The 16,728-nt window shown below is 38.0% G+C and overlaps 7 protein-coding genes across 7 annotated transcripts; all 7 read left to right on the forward strand.

Annotated features, from left to right (window-relative positions):
- Positions 1-1,406: 1,406 nt before the first annotated feature.
- LOC6640227 (probable cytochrome P450 6a14) lies at positions 1,407-3,307 on the forward strand. Its single transcript, XM_002063184.4, has 2 exons — positions 1,407-2,535; positions 2,599-3,307. The coding sequence occupies exons 1-2, from the start codon at positions 1,422-1,424 to the stop codon at positions 3,012-3,014; spliced, it is 1,530 nt and encodes a 509-aa protein (XP_002063220.1). The 5' UTR covers positions 1,407-1,421; the 3' UTR covers positions 3,015-3,307.
- Positions 3,308-3,624: 317 nt separating this feature from the next.
- LOC6640226 (probable cytochrome P450 6a13) lies at positions 3,625-5,188 on the forward strand. Its single transcript, XM_002063183.3, has one exon. The coding sequence runs from the start codon at positions 3,637-3,639 to the stop codon at positions 5,119-5,121; it is 1,485 nt and encodes a 494-aa protein (XP_002063219.1). The 5' UTR covers positions 3,625-3,636; the 3' UTR covers positions 5,122-5,188.
- A 1,203-nt stretch (positions 5,189-6,391) lies between these two features.
- Positions 6,392-8,187, forward strand: LOC6640225 (cytochrome P450 6a22). Its single transcript, XM_002063182.4, has 2 exons — positions 6,392-7,622; positions 7,681-8,187. The coding sequence occupies exons 1-2, from the start codon at positions 6,557-6,559 to the stop codon at positions 8,112-8,114; spliced, it is 1,500 nt and encodes a 499-aa protein (XP_002063218.2). The 5' UTR covers positions 6,392-6,556; the 3' UTR covers positions 8,115-8,187.
- Positions 8,188-8,363: 176 nt separating this feature from the next.
- Positions 8,364-9,946, forward strand: LOC6640293 (probable cytochrome P450 6a23). Its single transcript, XM_002063181.3, has 2 exons — positions 8,364-9,461; positions 9,531-9,946. The coding sequence occupies exons 1-2, from the start codon at positions 8,372-8,374 to the stop codon at positions 9,944-9,946; spliced, it is 1,506 nt and encodes a 501-aa protein (XP_002063217.1). The 5' UTR covers positions 8,364-8,371.
- Positions 9,947-10,650: 704 nt separating this feature from the next.
- Positions 10,651-12,262, forward strand: LOC6640292 (probable cytochrome P450 6a23). Its single transcript, XM_002063180.3, has 2 exons — positions 10,651-11,749; positions 11,819-12,262. The coding sequence occupies exons 1-2, from the start codon at positions 10,660-10,662 to the stop codon at positions 12,232-12,234; spliced, it is 1,506 nt and encodes a 501-aa protein (XP_002063216.1). The 5' UTR covers positions 10,651-10,659; the 3' UTR covers positions 12,235-12,262.
- Positions 12,263-12,910: 648 nt separating this feature from the next.
- On the forward strand, positions 12,911-14,565 carry LOC6640291 (probable cytochrome P450 6a23). Its single transcript, XM_002063179.3, has 2 exons — positions 12,911-14,008; positions 14,075-14,565. The coding sequence occupies exons 1-2, from the start codon at positions 12,919-12,921 to the stop codon at positions 14,488-14,490; spliced, it is 1,506 nt and encodes a 501-aa protein (XP_002063215.1). The 5' UTR covers positions 12,911-12,918; the 3' UTR covers positions 14,491-14,565.
- A 290-nt stretch (positions 14,566-14,855) lies between these two features.
- LOC6640290 (probable cytochrome P450 6a20) lies at positions 14,856-16,444 on the forward strand. The gene is made up of 2 exons (XM_002063178.2): positions 14,856-15,948; positions 16,014-16,444. The coding sequence occupies exons 1-2, from the start codon at positions 14,862-14,864 to the stop codon at positions 16,442-16,444; spliced, it is 1,518 nt and encodes a 505-aa protein (XP_002063214.1). The 5' UTR covers positions 14,856-14,861.
- The last annotated feature ends 284 nt before the right edge of the window (positions 16,445-16,728 follow it).

Here is a 16,728-nt window from a genome sequence, read left to right on the forward strand (position 1 = left end):
GCAATGCAGTAAACAATGAGATGTGGCAAACGTTATTCGATTCTGAATATTAAATGTGCAATCTCATAAATTGTGGCAGCTTTGAAGAGTTAACAATAAGATTTTTAATCTTTCTTTTTTGGAGCATTAAAATTTGAATGTTGCAAAAGTTTGAAATTTTCTTATGACAGAAATAAAAAGCAATATTTTAATTAAAGCATTTGTCGAGACACACCTGCTACATTTGGTGAATATTTCTAAAAGTTCAAATAGTTGAGATAGAATTGTATGACTCAATATATTAAAAAAATATATTCTAACTCTATTTTATTTAAGGAATGTTTTTCATAGTCTATTATAAATGGATCATTGAACATTTAGTACTTGCTCTGCTTTATACCAATAACTGACTCTATAGAAACCTTTCCAATCATTTTTAATTAATGGACTAAATTACGAATCCAACAAAAGGCATTCTAAGGCAGGATAAGAGTAGTGTATAATATCTTATTTTGGAGACTTTTCCAATCGGGTTTTTTCTGATTTTCTGTTATATTTTTCTCTTTTCTTTTCGAATTCGAAATGTCTTTAGCACTCGACCTTTTTCTGTGTCCCACAATAGTCGAAACATTAACTTTTAGTTTTAGATCTTAGAAAAATAACTCCTTAGCACTTATGTATGTCGCTTAATCTAGAAAATGTGGTAATCCCCTACACCGACTTTAAAGAAGCTAAATAAAAATCGTGACCTGTTCCTGAAACATTACAGGGATTAAAAGAAGAAAAATATATCATTTTTTAATGACATAAATCAATAAAAGAATCTACATATTTCAGATGATTCTGTGTAGAGTTTTTCTAATGATATATAATTCGACCAAAAAACAGAGCAGCATACACATTTGCTCCGATAAATTCAATTGCCCTTGATGTAGCCATAAGCAAAATAAGTTCAATGGGTATGAGTAGAGATTACGATATTCAATACGATATGCGCCATATAACAATATAACAGATTGTTGCTCAGCTAGAATTAAGAGTAGAAAGAGAAAAATATGCCTCTTTTTGTTGCCTTATTTACAACGATTAAAAATATTCTCTCAATATTTGGAGAGTATAAAGCAAACATATTTGTTTAACAAGCTTAAATTCTTTCGAACTGTTTACATTCTATCATAATGATTAAACAAATTCTATACTCTTTCAAGCATGAAACGGCATCAATTGAGCGAGCTTTTTTCTCAATATCTCTCATTTGTTTCTCTGCCTTGCAATAAACAAAACATTTCATTATACCAAGCTATTTTAACATCAGAATACATCATAAAAGTATAAAATTAGACTCTTATCTATGGATTCTCCAGCTTTTTTGGCTTTAAAATTGGATGAAGAGCGAAAAGTGAACTCAGTAATCTTTTGACGTTTGATCAAGTGATTCCATTATGTGGTTTACTATTTTTCTTGTTGGGGCGGTTGTGGCTCTTGTGTATCACTATTTCCACAACACCTACAGCTATTGGGAACGTCGTCATGTTCCAAATGAACGGCCACTACCCCTCATTGGTAACATGAAAGGGATCGGACGAACGAAACATTTTCGTGATGTGAACCAGAGAATATATGATACATTTAAAGGCAAAACTCCGATTGCTGGAATGTTTTTGTTTTTCAAGCGAGCAGCTTTTATTATCGATTTGGATTTCATTAAGCAAGTGTTGATAAAAGATTTCACCGTGTTCCATGATCGTGGCGTCTTCAGTAATGTGGAAGATGATCCCCTAACGGGTCACCTCTTAACCCTGGAGGGCGATGAATGGCGTTCCATGCGTAATAAACTATCGCCTGTGTTTTCCTCCGGCAAAATCAAGCATATGTCCAAAGTGGTAGTCGATGTCGGTCGTCATTTGATTTCCGTCATGGAGACGGCTGTTAAGGCAGCTGCTGTCGATGATGGCGATGTGGAGATCAAGGAATATTGCGCCCGCTTCACCACCGATGTCATTGGTAGCTGTGCCTTCGGTCTGGAGTGTAATTCTCTAAATGATCCCGATGCGGAATTTCGTAAGAGGGGTCGCATGCTATTCGAACAGCCTCGTTACAGTCAGCTAGTAACCTTGTTTATTTTTACAAATCCCAAACTGGCCAAGAAATTGCATTTGAAAGCACTTCCCGATGAACTATCCTCATTCTTTTTGAAAGCTGTACGCGATACTGTGGACTATCGTATCAAAAATGGTATTAAACGAAATGATTTCCTCGATCAATTGATCGAGCTTAAAGCAGCGAACGAGGAGTTGGCCAAACAGTCCAAAGGCATTGATCTTACACTTGGTTTGACTATCGAACAAATGGCTGCCCAATCGCTTGTGTTCTTTGTAGCTGGTTTTGAGACTTCTTCAAGTACCATGGCCTTTTGTCTCTATGAATTGGCTCTGCATCAGGATATTCAGCAGCGTTTAAGAGATGAAATTGAAACAGTTTTGAGTGGAGTTGAGAATCAAGAGTTGACTTACGATGCCATTACGCAAATGACTTATCTGGATAAAGTTTTAGCAGGTGAGTAATAACAAGTTTTGTCCAATATACCTATGCTACAACAATTTCTTCAAATCTTTTTAGAAACTCTACGTAAATATCCAATATTATCTCAACTAATACGAGAAGCCAGACAAGATTACAAATTCCCAGAAAGCGAATTCGTTATCGAGAAGGGCACTTCAGTTCTCATACCCGTACATAATATCCATCATGATCCTGAATTGTATCCCCAACCCGAACGCTTTGATCCCAGTCGCTTTGATCCAGAGTTGGTGAAAAATCGCCATCCTTGTGCCTATCTACCCTTTGGCGATGGTCCACGGAATTGCATTGGCTTGCGTTTCGGCAAAATGCAGGCCAAGATTGGTTTAATCTCTTTGCTTCGTAATTTCAAGTTCAGCGCTTCAAAGAAAACTGAAATTCCATTGATATTTAGTAAGAAAACACCTACTTTATCTACGGAGAATGGCATATATCTTAAAGTGGAACGTATTTAATTGCTCAGCGCTCTCTAAAAGTTTTAAGTTTATCACATTTAAATGGGTTAGAAATTTTATTTAAAAAAAAAATTTTGGAAAAGCTAACTTTTTTATGAGGGTTAATATTCTTGAGCCAAAAGTTTAATAAAAACATTTTCTGCTGAATATAGATTTCCTTGTCGTGTGTCCAAGATTTTTATACTTAGTTTTACTTGTCTTGTGTTGTATTGTTTTCTGTAATACTATATAACCCATCTTATCCTATTTCGTAACACAAATAAATAATTCAATGTTTTACTGCACCTAATAAATTGAGAACTTAACTGAAGTTTTCCATTTTAAACTAATAGGTCTGAATCCGATTTGTGGCTAATATTTCTCTTAGCCTTTTCACAGTTTTGTTTGTTATGATATATTTTCATATATAAACCGCAAATAATTCCGGTGGTTTCTGTTGAGAGAGGGAAAGATATAACATAAGTCAACTTAATGAAGCGGTTTTTATAGTATTGCAAGCATACATGAGTGTGCAAATTTGTCAATAAACAAATTAATAGAAATTGAAAGCTTTCGAGAGAGCAAGTTGTCGTAAAAGCATTGCCAAGTATTTTAGTTGCATTTTATTCGAGCGATAGACACAATGTCTGTGATTTTATTACTTCTAGTTATCAGTATAATTGGGCTTATCTTTGTCTGGTTACATCAACACTATGGCTATTGGCGCCGCAAAGGTGTGGCCCAGGAGCGGCCTCTGTATTTCTTGGGTCACATGAAAGGCTTTGGTCGTAGTCTACACTGGACGGATATCAATCAGAGAATCTACGAAAAGTTCAGTGGAACTCAACGTTACTGTGGCTTTTTCACTTTTCTAAGTAAAGCTTTATTTGTAATGGATCTGGATTTGATAAGGCATATAATGGTCAGTGATTTTGGCAGCTTCGCCGATCGGGGTCTCTTTCATAATGTAAGAGATGATCCTTTGACTGGAAATCTACTGTTTCTTGATGGTGCCGAATGGCGTTGGCTGCGTCAGCATTTGACTCCAGTTTTTAGTTCAGGTAAAATGAAATTTATGTTTCCCACCATGGTTGAAGTGAGCGAGAAATTGATAAAAGTTTGTCAAAGCCAATTGGGTGACATGGAAGCCAAGGATTTGTGTGCACGGTTTACCACAGATGTTATTGGCAGTTGTGCCTTTGGCTTGGAATGCAATAGTCTCAATGATCCCGATGCACTATTCCGTCACATGGGTCGTTCGGTGACAGAGAAACCTCTGCACTCTGGCATAGTGATAGCTTTGATGTTTGCTCAGCCGAATTGGGCCAGAGCATTGCGTTTGCGACTCTTTCGACCCGAGGTGAGTGAGTTCTTCCTAAACACTGTGAGTCAAACACTGGAGTACCGAAGGCGAGAGCATATACAACGTCCGGATCTAATGCAGTTGCTTATGGAATTGAAAGCAGAAGATAAAACCAGTGATGGCTTATCCTTCGAACAAATAACAGCTCAAGCTTTAATGTTCTTTCTGGCTGGTTTTGATACCTCCTCAACCACTATGTCGTTTTGCCTCTACGAACTGGCTCTGAATCCCACTGTTCAGGAGAGACTTCGTCAGGAAATAATTAAGAAATTAGGATCAAATCAACAGCTTAATTATGAGATAATACAACAAATGCCTTACCTAGATCAGGTTATATCCGAAACTCTACGCAAATATCCCATTCTGCCGCATCTGCTGCGTCGCTCGACCAAAGAATATAGTATACCCGATTCGGGGCTTAAGATAAAGCCCGGCATGCGAGTAATGATTCCTGTACATAGCATACACCATGACCCGCAGCTATATCCGGAGCCAGAGGTATTCGATCCAAGTCGCTTCGAGCCGGAGGAGATTAGGAAACGTCATCCATTTGCCTATTTACCCTTCGGGGAAGGTCCACGCGCTTGCATAGGTGAACGTTTTGGTAAAATGCAAGTGAAAATCGGCATTATTTCGCTGATCAGAGATTTCCAATTTTCCAAATCGGAACGTACACAGATTCCTCTTCAGTTTTCCAAAGTCAATTTTCTTATTGGCAGCGAGTCTGGAATACATCTGAAAATGGAAAGACTATCAAATATATAATTTATGTATATACCAAATTAGTAAGAGCCCAAAGAAACAAAGATAAACTTTTAAATAAAGCATAAACAAATTGCAGTTATTTTTATACATTTCTTTTTCCTTCGTCCATTCGTTGTTTTTGTGTATACCCTAACAATGGGGGGTATATGAACTTGGATGTTTAATTTATAAAATCATTAGGCAGGTTACATATATTAAATATGCACGATATGATAAGATCCTTAAGACTTCTGACGATGTATGTCTAGATTTAATAGTTAAAACCTTACGTATCTGTTAATTATGTATGATTGTATCGAACGAAAATAAGATTTTAAAATCAAAATCAATCAACTTGAGATTTAATTTGATTTTTGTATTTAAATATCGAATAATTATTGATTTCTGCATCAGGTTTAAAATATCTAATATAAATCTAATATAAATTATATGTATTTAAACCAGATTGCAGAGTTCCTATCGCTTGAAAATATGTTTTTTTTTTCCTTTATCATTATGAAACTTATAATTTGTGTGTTATGTTATACCAATTTATGGATTCAACTTACTTTACTTAAATGCATCACTCAACTTGAGCACTTTTATCTCTGCACTTTGAACGCTTCAGATTAAGTTACATTTATTCAATATTAAAATGCAGACTTTGATATACCCTCTAATAAAAGAAAGAGGCTTTCCAAATTAGTTAATTATTAATTAGTTGCACAAGACAAAACCTGTCGCTTAATAGTCCATTTCGTTTTTCTATATAACTTGGCTATTTCGATTCCGATTTTTATGAAATTTGATAAATTGATAGATATTATTTATACATGTATATTGCGTTAAGTACCGAGGATCGAAACTAATTTTTTTTAAATCCGCGAAAGCAATATACTTAATCAGTGTATTTACTAAACCGACGCATTTCAACTTTAATAAATCCGATCTCAAAGCTCATTAAAACGAACAACTGAACTCAACTTTTCGAATCACACTGATCAAGAATATATATTCTTTACTTTGCAGAAGGTATACGAACTTCGTTCAGAAGTTATCTCGCTCTTCTCTCTTTCATTGCTTAAGATGATGAGCGGCAATCAGCTGTTGTTTACTGGCATGCCGTTATATATAAAGTTTGCTTTGATCAAGTTCATGGTCGGCGTCGCTCTCTCTCTCTTTGCTTGGGGTATTTACTTGCTCTCCCACACACAACTAAATCAGCATCGATATGGAGAGAAAGAGACAAAGAGAATTAGATTGAATTCTAGCGATGTTTCATTTTGATTCCATTTTCCAGTTCGAAATTATATTATTGTATTTAATTAAACGAGGTTATCAACAATTTGCTTTTTATGCTTTGCTTGTTTACATTCGTTATTGCACTTTGCTCTGGCCAGCCAGTTCGCATCTTTAAGCAGTTGTCAGTTGAAAGTGAAACGCTGTGGGATCGAGAATGCTGGATGTGATCGCTTTGTTATTGATTACATTGGCCATTGGCTTTTGGTTTGTTCGTACCCGGCTCAATTATTGGGCACGTCGGGGTATTGGCTATGTGAAACCATCGTTTCCCATGGGAAATATGCAGGGATTCCGCACTACAAAGCATTTCAAGGATATCATAACTCCCCTGTACGAACTCTTCAAGGATAGCGGGGCTCCATTTGCTGGAGTATTCATAATGCTACGTCCCGTGGCTGTGATTTTGGATCTGGAACTGGCTAAGCATATATTAATTAGAGATTTTGCCAATTTCGAAGATCGCGGCATGTATCACAATGAGCGTGATGATCCACTTACGGGGCATCTGTTTCGCATCGATGGACCCAAGTGGCGACCCTTGAGACAGAAAATGTCCCCCACTTTCAGTTCGGGTAAGATGAAGTATATGTTTCCCAGTGTTTGCGCTGTCGGTGAGGATTTGGCTGTGGTCTGTGGTGAACTGGCCGACAATGCCATTTGTGGTATACTGGAAATAACAGATCTAATGGCTCGCTATACTACGGATGTGATAGGACGCTGTGTCTTTGGACTGGAGTGTAATGGCCTTAGGAATCCAGAGGCTGAGTTTGCTGTCATGGGACGAAGAGCCTTCACCGATAGACGGCATAGTAAACTGATCGATGGTTTCATAGAGAGTTTTCCGAATTTAGCTCGCACTCTAAGAATGTGTCAAATCCATCAAGATATTACCGATTTCTATGTGGGCATTGTTGAGGAAACTGTGAAAATGCGTGAGGAACAAAATATCGTTAGAAATGATTTTATGAATCTTCTTATCGAAATGAAGCAACGTGGTGAACTTACGTTAAAGGAAATGGCAGCTCAGGCATTTATATTTTTTGCTGCTGGATTCGATACTTCCGCATCAACACTGGGATTTGCCCTCTTTGAACTGGCAAAACAGCCCGAATTACAGGAGAAGCTCAGGCAGGAGATAGAGGCAGCTCTACAGCTCCATAATGGAACATTTACCTATGAGGCTATGCAGGAACTACGCTTCATGGAATTAGTAATAGCAGGTACGAATAATAATCCAGTGATAAGTCCGAATTTTCATTAATAACTTCTTCCATGCAGAAACTTTGCGCAAATATCCCGTTCTGCCACATTTATCACGGATCTCACGTCAATATTATGCTTGCAAGGGGAATAAACACTTTTACATTGAACCCGGTCAGATGGTCATCATTCCCGTCTATGGCATTCATCACGATCCTGCTGTATATCCAGAGCCACATAAATTTATACCCGAACGATTTCTGGCCGATCAACTGGCTCAAAGACCCACAGCTGCCTGGCTGCCCTTCGGTGATGGTCCTCGCAATTGCATTGGCATGCGTTTTGGTAAAATGCAAACTTCCATTGCTCTAGTTCAACTCTTGAGACGTTTCCACTTCAGTATCTGTCCACGGACTGACCCAAAAATTGAGTTTGTTAAATCAAATATTTTGTTGTGCCCTTCAAAGGGAATTTATTTAAAAGTTTCAGAGAATGATAAATTATCGAAGTAAGCATGACAAGGACACAATACGTTTAACACATAAAAATAAACAACCACGATAAGAAACTCGTAATTGTTAGCAACCACAACTTTTTTTAATCAGTTTTGGAAAGGCGATTGCTATTAATTTCAATATATACAGGGCAAATTGCAATAGTTTCTTCTATGCAAATAGTGAGAGAGCGAGCTTTTGCAGGCATTTTTGATTCGTATATAAACAACTTTTGACAACATTAACTATCCAGAATCAAACGAAATATCATCGAAATGGCATTGGTTTTGGCGCTCTTCGCGCTTTTAGTGTCGCTTCTATTGTTTTCCGCCCGACGACGTCATAGCTACTGGCAACGTCGCGGTATACCCCACGATGTACCTCACCCAATTTGGGGCAATATGGGCGAATGGCAAAAGACGAAACACTTCTCCTTTATATTCAAGGACTATTATATCAAATACAAGAACTCAAAGAGTCCCTTTGCCGGATTCTACTTCTTTTTCGGAAAAACTGCCGTGGTCACCGATTTGGATCTGGTCAAACGTGTGCTAATTAAAGACTTCAATCATTTTGAGAATCGTGGAATATTCTATAATGAAATTGATGATCCTCTCTCAGCCAGTCTGTTCAGCATTGAGGGCCAAAAATGGCGTCACTTGCGTCATAAACTGACACCCACGTTTACGTCAGGAAAAATGAAACATATGTTCCCGATAGTCGTAAAAGTGGCTGAGGAAATGGAAAAGGTATTTAGGGAAAATATAGGAAGTGCCAAAAATGGAAAAGTTTTGGAAGTCGTTGATCTAGTTGCACGTTATACATCCGATGTAATTGGCACTTGTGCATTCGGTCTGAATTGCAATAGCTTACATGATCCTGACGCGGAATTCGTCCAAATAGGTAGGAAAGCCATCACTGAACGACGCTATTACGGTCTTCTGGACTTCTTCATATTCGGATTCCCCACATTGGCACGACGCTTGCATCTAAAGTTTAATGTGCAGGAGGTCAGTGACTTCTATACCAGGATTGTAAGGGACACAATTAACTATCGTCTTAAGACCAAAGAGAAGCGTGGTGACTTTATGGATAGTTTAATTGAAATGTATCAAAAGGAACTGGAAGGAGATTCAGAGGAGGGACTTACTTTCGATGAACTCTTAGCCCAGGCTTTCATTTTCTTTGTGGCTGGCTTTGAGACGAGCTCGACAACTATGGGCTTCGCCCTCTACGAGTTGGCTCAGCATCAGGATATACAAAGCAAAATAAGAAAGGAAGTCAACGAAGTTTTGGCTAAGCACAGCAATGAATTCACCTATGATAGTATCAAGCAAATGAAATATCTCGAGCAAAGTGTTATGGGTAAGTGATTACCAAGAAAATCAAACTCTTTGTTGGGACTATTTATCGAATATATGTATTTCTCCACAGAAACTCTACGAAAATATCCTGTTCTGGCTCATCTAACACGTCTGACCAACACGGATTATACGCCCGATGATTCAAAATATCATATAGATAAAGGCACAGTTGTAGTTATACCTGCTTTGGGTATCCACTATGATCCCAGTATTTATCCACAACCTGAGAAGTTTCAGCCAGAAAGATTTACCGAAGAGGAAATTCAAGCTCGACCTCCTTGCACTTGGTTGCCATTTGGAGATGGCCCTCGAAATTGCATCGGTCTGCGGTTTGGTCTCATGCAAACATGTGTGGGTCTGGCTTACTTGATAAAGAACTACAACTTTAGTGTGGCTCCAGAGACCCCAATACCCATGAAGTTCGTAACTAAGAACATTCTTATATCAGCCGAGAATGGCATACCCTTGAAAGTTGAAAAACTGTAAAAAATATTACAATAGTAATTCATTTGAAAAAATTATTAGACCTTCTTGTTGTTTATTTGGCGATGAATGTTCGATGGTTGTGTAAATAATTATCTTACTCTGATGTGATGTTTCTACATCAACGCTGGTTTGCCTTCTTTAAGCTTAGACAGGAAATTAAGGCAACTCTACACAGTCATAGTGAGAACTTCGATTTCTTGAGACGTTTTCACTTCAGTATCTGTTCACGGACTGGCCGAAAAAATGAGTTTGTTAAAAGAAATTCATTGACAAATTGCAGAGATTGAAAAATTATCAAAGTCAGCATGACAAGCACTTAAACAACCACTCAGTTACTTATTTCGAATCTATGGACAGTCTGATAACAAATTCATAACTATTTCACCACGTTAATTTTTAATCTTTTTGGGAAATATTTTTGATTTTAATTTCAAAATATTCAGGGGAAATTGCAGTATTTTCTTGAATGCAAAAAATACTTTTCTGTTACCTTATTTCAATTTGCAACTTGTTTTAAATTTAATTTAAATTACTAGTTTATATGAAAATTAAACTTGGGTGTCTGGATGTAAGTATGAATGATCAGTAGTCAAGTAGAAATTGCTAAAAAGCTTTAACTTGTGCGAGAGCGAGCTTTTGCAGTAATTTCTGATTCGTATATAAACAACTTTTGACAACATTAACTAGTTAGTATCAAACCAAATATCACCGAAATGGCGTTGGTTTTGGCGCTCTTCGCGCTTTTAGTGTCGCTTCTATTGTTTTTCGCCCGTCGACGTCATAGCTACTGGCAACGTCGCGGTATACCCCACGATGTGCCACACCCAATTTGGGGCAATATCGGCGATTGGCCAAAAAAAAAACATATCGCGTACGTTTTTAAGGACTACTATAACAAGTACAAGAGTTCAAAGAGTCCCTTTGCTGGTTTCTATTTCTTTTTCACAAAAACTGCCGTGGTCACCGATTTGGAACTGGTCAAACGTGTGCTAATTAAAGACTTCAATCATTTTGAGAATCGTGGAGTGTTCTATAATGAAATTGATGATCCTCTTACAGCCAGTCTGTTCAGCATTGAGGGCCAAAAATGGCGTCACTTGCGCCATAAACTGACACCCACGTTTACTTCGGGAAAAATGAAACATATGTTCCCGATTGTCGTCAAAGTGGGAGAGGAAATGGAGAAGGTATTCCAAGACAAGGTGGGAAATGCCAAAGGTGGAAAAGTTTTGGAAGTCGTTGATTTAGTTGCACGTTATACATCCGATGTAATTGGCACTTGTGCTTTCGGTCTGAATTGCAATAGCTTACATGATCCTCAGGCGGAATTCGTTCAAGTAGGTAAGAAAGCCATCACTGAACGACGCTATTACGGTCTTCTGGACTTCTTCATATTCGGATTCCCCAAATTGGCACGACGCTTGCGTCTGAAGTTGAATGTGCAGGAGGTCAGTGACTTCTATACCAGGATTGTAAGGGACACAATTAACTATCGTCTTAAGACCAAAGAGAAGCGTGGTGACTTTATGGATAGTTTAATTGAAATGTATCAAAAGGATCTGGAAGGAGATTCTGAAGAGGGACTTACTTTCGATGAACTCTTAGCCCAGGCTTTCATTTTCTTTGTGGCTGGCTTTGAGACGAGCTCGACAACTATGGGCTTCGCCCTCTACGAGTTGGCTCAGCATCAGGATATACAAAGCAAAATAAGAAAGGAAGTCAACGAAGTTTTGGCTAAGCACAGCAATGAATTCACCTATGATAGTATCAAGCAAATGAAATATCTCGAGCAAAGTGTTATGGGTAAGTGATTACCAAGAAAATCAAACTCTTTGTTGGGACTATTTATCGAATATATGTATTTCTCCACAGAAACTCTACGAAAATATCCTGTTCTGGCTCATCTAACACGTCTGACCAACACGGATTATACGCCCGATGACTCAAAATATCATATAGATAAAGGCACAGTTGTAGTTATACCTGCTTTGGGTATCCACTATGATCCCAGTATTTATCCACAACCCGAGAAGTTTCAGCCAGAAAGATTTACCGAAGAGGAAATTCAAGCTCGACCTCCTTGCACTTGGTTGCCATTTGGAGATGGCCCTCGAAATTGCATCGGTCTGCGTTTCGGTCTCATGCAAACATGTGTGGGTCTGGCTTACTTGATAAAGAACTACAACTTTAGTGTTGCTCCAGAGACCCCAATACCCATGAAATTAGTGACTAAGAACATTCTGATATCAGCCGAGAATGGCATACCCTTGAAAGTTGAAAAACTGTAAAAAATATAAAAATAGTAATTCATTTGAACAGATTATTAGACCTTCTTGTTGTTTATTTGGCGATGAATGTTCGATGGTTGTGTAAATAATTATCTCTCTCTGATGTGATGTTCTCTTTAAAATAGCAAAACAACCCGATTTGTATGAGAAGCTTAGACAGGAGATTAAGGAAACTCTACACAATAAAAGTGAAAACTTCCATTCCTTAAGACGTTTTCACTTCAGTTTCTATTCACAGACTGACCGAAAAATTGAGTTTGTTAAAAGAAATCCTTTTTGGGGATTGAAAAAATATCGAAGTAAGCATGACAAGGACATAAACAAACACTCAGTTAGTTGTATTATTTGGGCAGGCTGATAAGGAATGGATAACTGTTTCACTACATTATTTATTTAATCAGGTTTAGAAAGATTTTTGGTTTTAATTTCAAAATATCGAAGGGAAATTGCAATATTTTCTTGAATGCAAAATATGTTTTGCTGCTAACTCTTTAAACTTGTAATATGTTTTTGAATTATTCCATTTGTTTGTCTGGATATATGTACGAATGATTAGTAGTTGGGAAGCATTTGACAAATAGCTTTAAATTGTGCGAGAGCGAGCTTTTGCATTCATTTTTGAGAAGGTATATAAAGAACATTTCTCAATATTAACTGTTCAGTATCAAACGAATTATCGTCGAGATGGCGTTGGTTTTGGCGCTCTTCGCGCTTTTAGTGTCGCTTCTATTGTTTTCCGCCCGACGACGTCATAGCTACTGGCAACGTCGCGGTATACCCCACGATGTGCCACACCCAATTTGGGGCAATATCGGCGATTGGCCAAAAAAAAAACATATCGCGTACGTTTTTAAGGACTACTATAACAAGTACAAGAGTTCAAAGAGTCCCTTTGCTGGTTTCTATTTCTTTTTTACGAAAACTGCCGTGCTCACCGACTTGGAATTAGTCAAACGTGTGCTAGTCAAAGACTTCAATCATTTTGAGAATCGGGGAGTGTTCTATAATGAAATTGATGATCCCCTCTCAGCCACATTATTCAGCATTGAGGGGCAAAAGTGGCGTCACCTGCGCCATAAGCTGACACCCACGTTTACATCGGGCAAAATGAAACATATGTTTCCAATTGTCACAAAAGTGGCTGAGGAAATGGAAAAGGTGTTCAAGGACAAGGTGGGAAATGCAAGTGGCGGTAAAACTTTGGAAGTCGTCGACTTGGTTGCACGTTATACGGCCGATGTGATTGGCACTTGTGCTTTCGGTTTGAAGTGCAATAGCTTATACGAGCCTAAGGCGGAATTCGTTCAAATCGGTAGGAGAGCCGTAACTGATCGTCGATATTACGGTCTCTTAGACTTCTTTATCTTCGGTTTCCCCAAATTGGCACGACGCTTGCATCTGAAGTTAAATGTACAAGATGTCAGTGACTTTTATACCAGGATTGTAAGGGACACAATAAACTATCGTCTTAAGACCAAAGAGAAGCGTGGTGACTTTATGGATAGTTTAATTGAAATGTATCAAAAGGAACTGGAAGGAGATTCGGAGGAGGGACTTACATTCGATGAACTCTTAGCCCAGGCTTTCATTTTCTTCGTGGCTGGCTTTGAGACCAGTTCAACCACTATGGGCTTCGCCCTCTACGAGTTGGCTCAGCATCAGGATATACAAAACAAAATAAGAAAGGAAGTCAACGAAGTTTTGGCTAAGCACAACAATGAATTCACCTATGAGAGTATCAAGCAAATGAAATATCTCGAGAAAAGTGTTATGGGTAAGTGATTACCAAGAATTTGAGACTCTTTGGGTTTATTTAACGAATTTATGTATTTCTCCACAGAAACTCTACGCAAATATCCTGTTCTGGCTCATCTAACACGTCTGACCAACACGGATTATACGCCCGATGATTCAAAATATCATATAGATAAAGGCACAGTTGTAGTTATACCTGCTTTGGGTATCCACTATGATCCCAGTATTTATCCACAACCTGAGAAGTTTCAGCCAGAAAGATTTACCGAAGAGGAAATTCAAGCTCGACCTCCTTGCACTTGGTTGCCATTCGGAGATGGCCCTCGAAATTGCATTGGTCTGCGTTTTGGTCTCATGCAAACTTGTGTGGGTTTGGCCTACTTGATAAAGAACTACAACTTTAGTGTGGCTCCAGAGACCCCGATACCCATGAAATTAGTGACTAAGAACATTCTGATATCAGCCGAGAATGGCATACCCTTGAAGGTTGAAAAACTGTAATTAATTTTATTATTATAATCATACTTATGTATTACATATGCTCAGATTATTAAACCTATCCTAATCACCGGTAAAGCAATGCTTTTATTTTTCGTGGGAGTAAAGTTGAAATAAAAGTGATATCTGAATATTGGCGGCCGATTAGATAACTCAACCATAACGATTTTGGGTGCTTTTGACCGTGAACTTATTTAAACATCTTATCAAAAAGTGTGTGGCTTTCAGTAGCTCGTGTGGAGAAGATTTAAAAATACCAACTCCACTAGTCGATTAGTGAGGTGAAAAGCCATAGAATTGTTTATGGATAGATTTGCTAGATGTACTTATACATAAGCAGCAGTGTGGCAGTTTCTAAATTTAGTCTAATCGAAATGGTCGTGCTAATCGTATTGCTAGTCGGGGTCGTATCTCTCGCCATATGGTGGGTACGTGAACAATTTAGCTACTGGGAAAAACGTGGCATACCCCATGATCCTCCAAAGATTCCTGTGGGAAATGTGGCAGGAATGATGAGAACTATTCAAGTTTCGGATATTTTTAAACGTTCGTACTTCAAGTACAAAAACAAAGTCGATGGTCCTTTTGTCGGCTTCTACATGTTTTTCAAACGAATCGCCCTTGTTGTGGATATAGATTTCGTGAAGACTGTGCTAATAAAAGATTTCGAAAAGTTTCACGATCGTGGCATATTCCACAATGAAACTGATGACCCTTTTTCAAATAATCTGGTAACCATCGAGGGAGAAAAATGGAAGAATCTCCGTAACAAATTGACACCGACATTTACATCGGGGAAAATGAAGCACATGTTTCCCATATTCCTAAAAGTAGGTGAAGAAATGGTTCAAGTTCTTAATGAAAAAACCTCAAATGTACCTCAACCATTGGAAATCACAGACTTAGTGTCTCGTTACACGGTTGATGTGATAGGCAATTGTGCCTTTGGTCTTGAATGCAATAGTCTGCATAATCCCGAAGCGGAATTCGTCAAAATGGGAAATGCAGTCTTTACTCTGAAACGGCATGGCAGGGCTATGGATCTGTTTCTATTCGGTGCCCCAAAACTGGCTGCAAAATTGAGAATCAAGGTAACATCTCAAAAAGTCGAAGACTTCTATATGAATATCATAAAGGATACAGTGGATTATCGTATGAAAAATAATATCCAGAGAAATGATTTCATGGACATGCTGATCGATTTTAAGAGGAAGTACGATGAAGGCAATAAAGAGGACGGTTTGTCCTTTAATGAGTTGGCTGCTCAAGCATTTGTGTTCTTTTTGGGGGGCCATGAGACGAGTGCAACCACCATGGGATTCGCTCTCCACGAACTGGCTATCAATCAAGACATTCAAAACCGATTGCGAAACGAAATTGATGAGGTGCTAGCCAAAAATAATGGAGAATTTAACTATGAGAGCATGAATGAGATGAAATATCTGGAAAAAGTTATTGATGGTAAGTGAAAAAGTACTACAGGAGAAATGAAAATGTATAATCCAAAGTGTATTCTTTATCCGCAGAAACTCTACGTAAACACCCAGTGGTAGGACATCTCATTCGAAAGGCTACACAACGATACGTTCATCCCGATAATCCAAAATACTATATTGAGGCAGGAACTGGTGTAACAATTCCAGTTAGGGCCATCCACCACGATCCTGAGTTCTATCCAGAGCCAGAGAAATTCATACCAGAGCGCTTTGATGAGGAGCAAGTGAAGCAGCGACCTCCATGCTCCTATTTGCCTTTTGGCGATGGTCCCCGCAATTGCATTGGCCTGAGATTTGGTCGGATGCAAACCACAATTGGACTGGCGAAACTCATACACAATTTCAAGTTCGAGGTGAATCCTACTCTGACCTCAGTGCCAATGAAATTTAAATTTGAAACCATATTGCTGAGTGCCGAAGGTGGAATAACTTTGAATGTTAGCAAAGTAACAAAAAAATGATAAACCAAATATTAAAGCTTCCGTTTGACTATAAAATTTTACATATTATTACAATCTTTAAAGTACATACATCTATTTTTTATGTTCCAAACTCGCTTGAAGATTGTTGTTTGCTTGCTTTATTTCCCCCTTAAGAATTAAGTTATATTCATTAAAGCGTATAAATTCATTATATACAGGGGTTAGCTAAATGATTTTTAAGTGGGATATTTATTTAATTTAGATGTTAATTATGATAATTCAATAATGTGAGAATATTCTCAATTGGAAACTTAATCAGAATC

The sequence above is a fragment of the Drosophila willistoni genome (assembly GCF_018902025.1).
Source record: "Drosophila willistoni isolate 14030-0811.24 chromosome 2L unlocalized genomic scaffold, UCI_dwil_1.1 Seg196, whole genome shotgun sequence".
NCBI lineage: Eukaryota > Metazoa > Arthropoda > Insecta > Diptera > Drosophilidae > Drosophila > Drosophila willistoni.

Excerpts from the sequence above, each read along its gene's own strand:
- LOC6640227 (XM_002063184.4), top strand. The coding sequence starts at position 1,422 with ATGTGGTTTACTATTTTTCTTGTTGGGGCGGTTGTGGCTCTTGTGTAT. Across the intron at positions 2,536-2,598 it reads TCTGGATAAAGTTTTAGCAG|AAACTCTACGTAAATATCCA; the intron begins GTGAGTAATAAC and ends AAATCTTTTTAG.
- LOC6640226 (XM_002063183.3), top strand. The coding sequence starts at position 3,637 with ATGTCTGTGATTTTATTACTTCTAGTTATCAGTATAATTGGGCTTATC.
- LOC6640225 (XM_002063182.4), top strand. The coding sequence starts at position 6,557 with ATGCTGGATGTGATCGCTTTGTTATTGATTACATTGGCCATTGGCTTT. Across the intron at positions 7,623-7,680 it reads CATGGAATTAGTAATAGCAG|AAACTTTGCGCAAATATCCC; the intron begins GTACGAATAATA and ends TCTTCCATGCAG.
- LOC6640293 (XM_002063181.3), top strand. The coding sequence starts at position 8,372 with ATGGCATTGGTTTTGGCGCTCTTCGCGCTTTTAGTGTCGCTTCTATTG. Across the intron at positions 9,462-9,530 it reads TCTCGAGCAAAGTGTTATGG|AAACTCTACGAAAATATCCT; the intron begins GTAAGTGATTAC and ends ATTTCTCCACAG.
- LOC6640292 (XM_002063180.3), top strand. The coding sequence starts at position 10,660 with ATGGCGTTGGTTTTGGCGCTCTTCGCGCTTTTAGTGTCGCTTCTATTG. Across the intron at positions 11,750-11,818 it reads TCTCGAGCAAAGTGTTATGG|AAACTCTACGAAAATATCCT; the intron begins GTAAGTGATTAC and ends ATTTCTCCACAG.
- LOC6640291 (XM_002063179.3), top strand. The coding sequence starts at position 12,919 with ATGGCGTTGGTTTTGGCGCTCTTCGCGCTTTTAGTGTCGCTTCTATTG. Across the intron at positions 14,009-14,074 it reads TCTCGAGAAAAGTGTTATGG|AAACTCTACGCAAATATCCT; the intron begins GTAAGTGATTAC and ends ATTTCTCCACAG.
- LOC6640290 (XM_002063178.2), top strand. The coding sequence starts at position 14,862 with ATGGTCGTGCTAATCGTATTGCTAGTCGGGGTCGTATCTCTCGCCATA. Across the intron at positions 15,949-16,013 it reads TCTGGAAAAAGTTATTGATG|AAACTCTACGTAAACACCCA; the intron begins GTAAGTGAAAAA and ends CTTTATCCGCAG.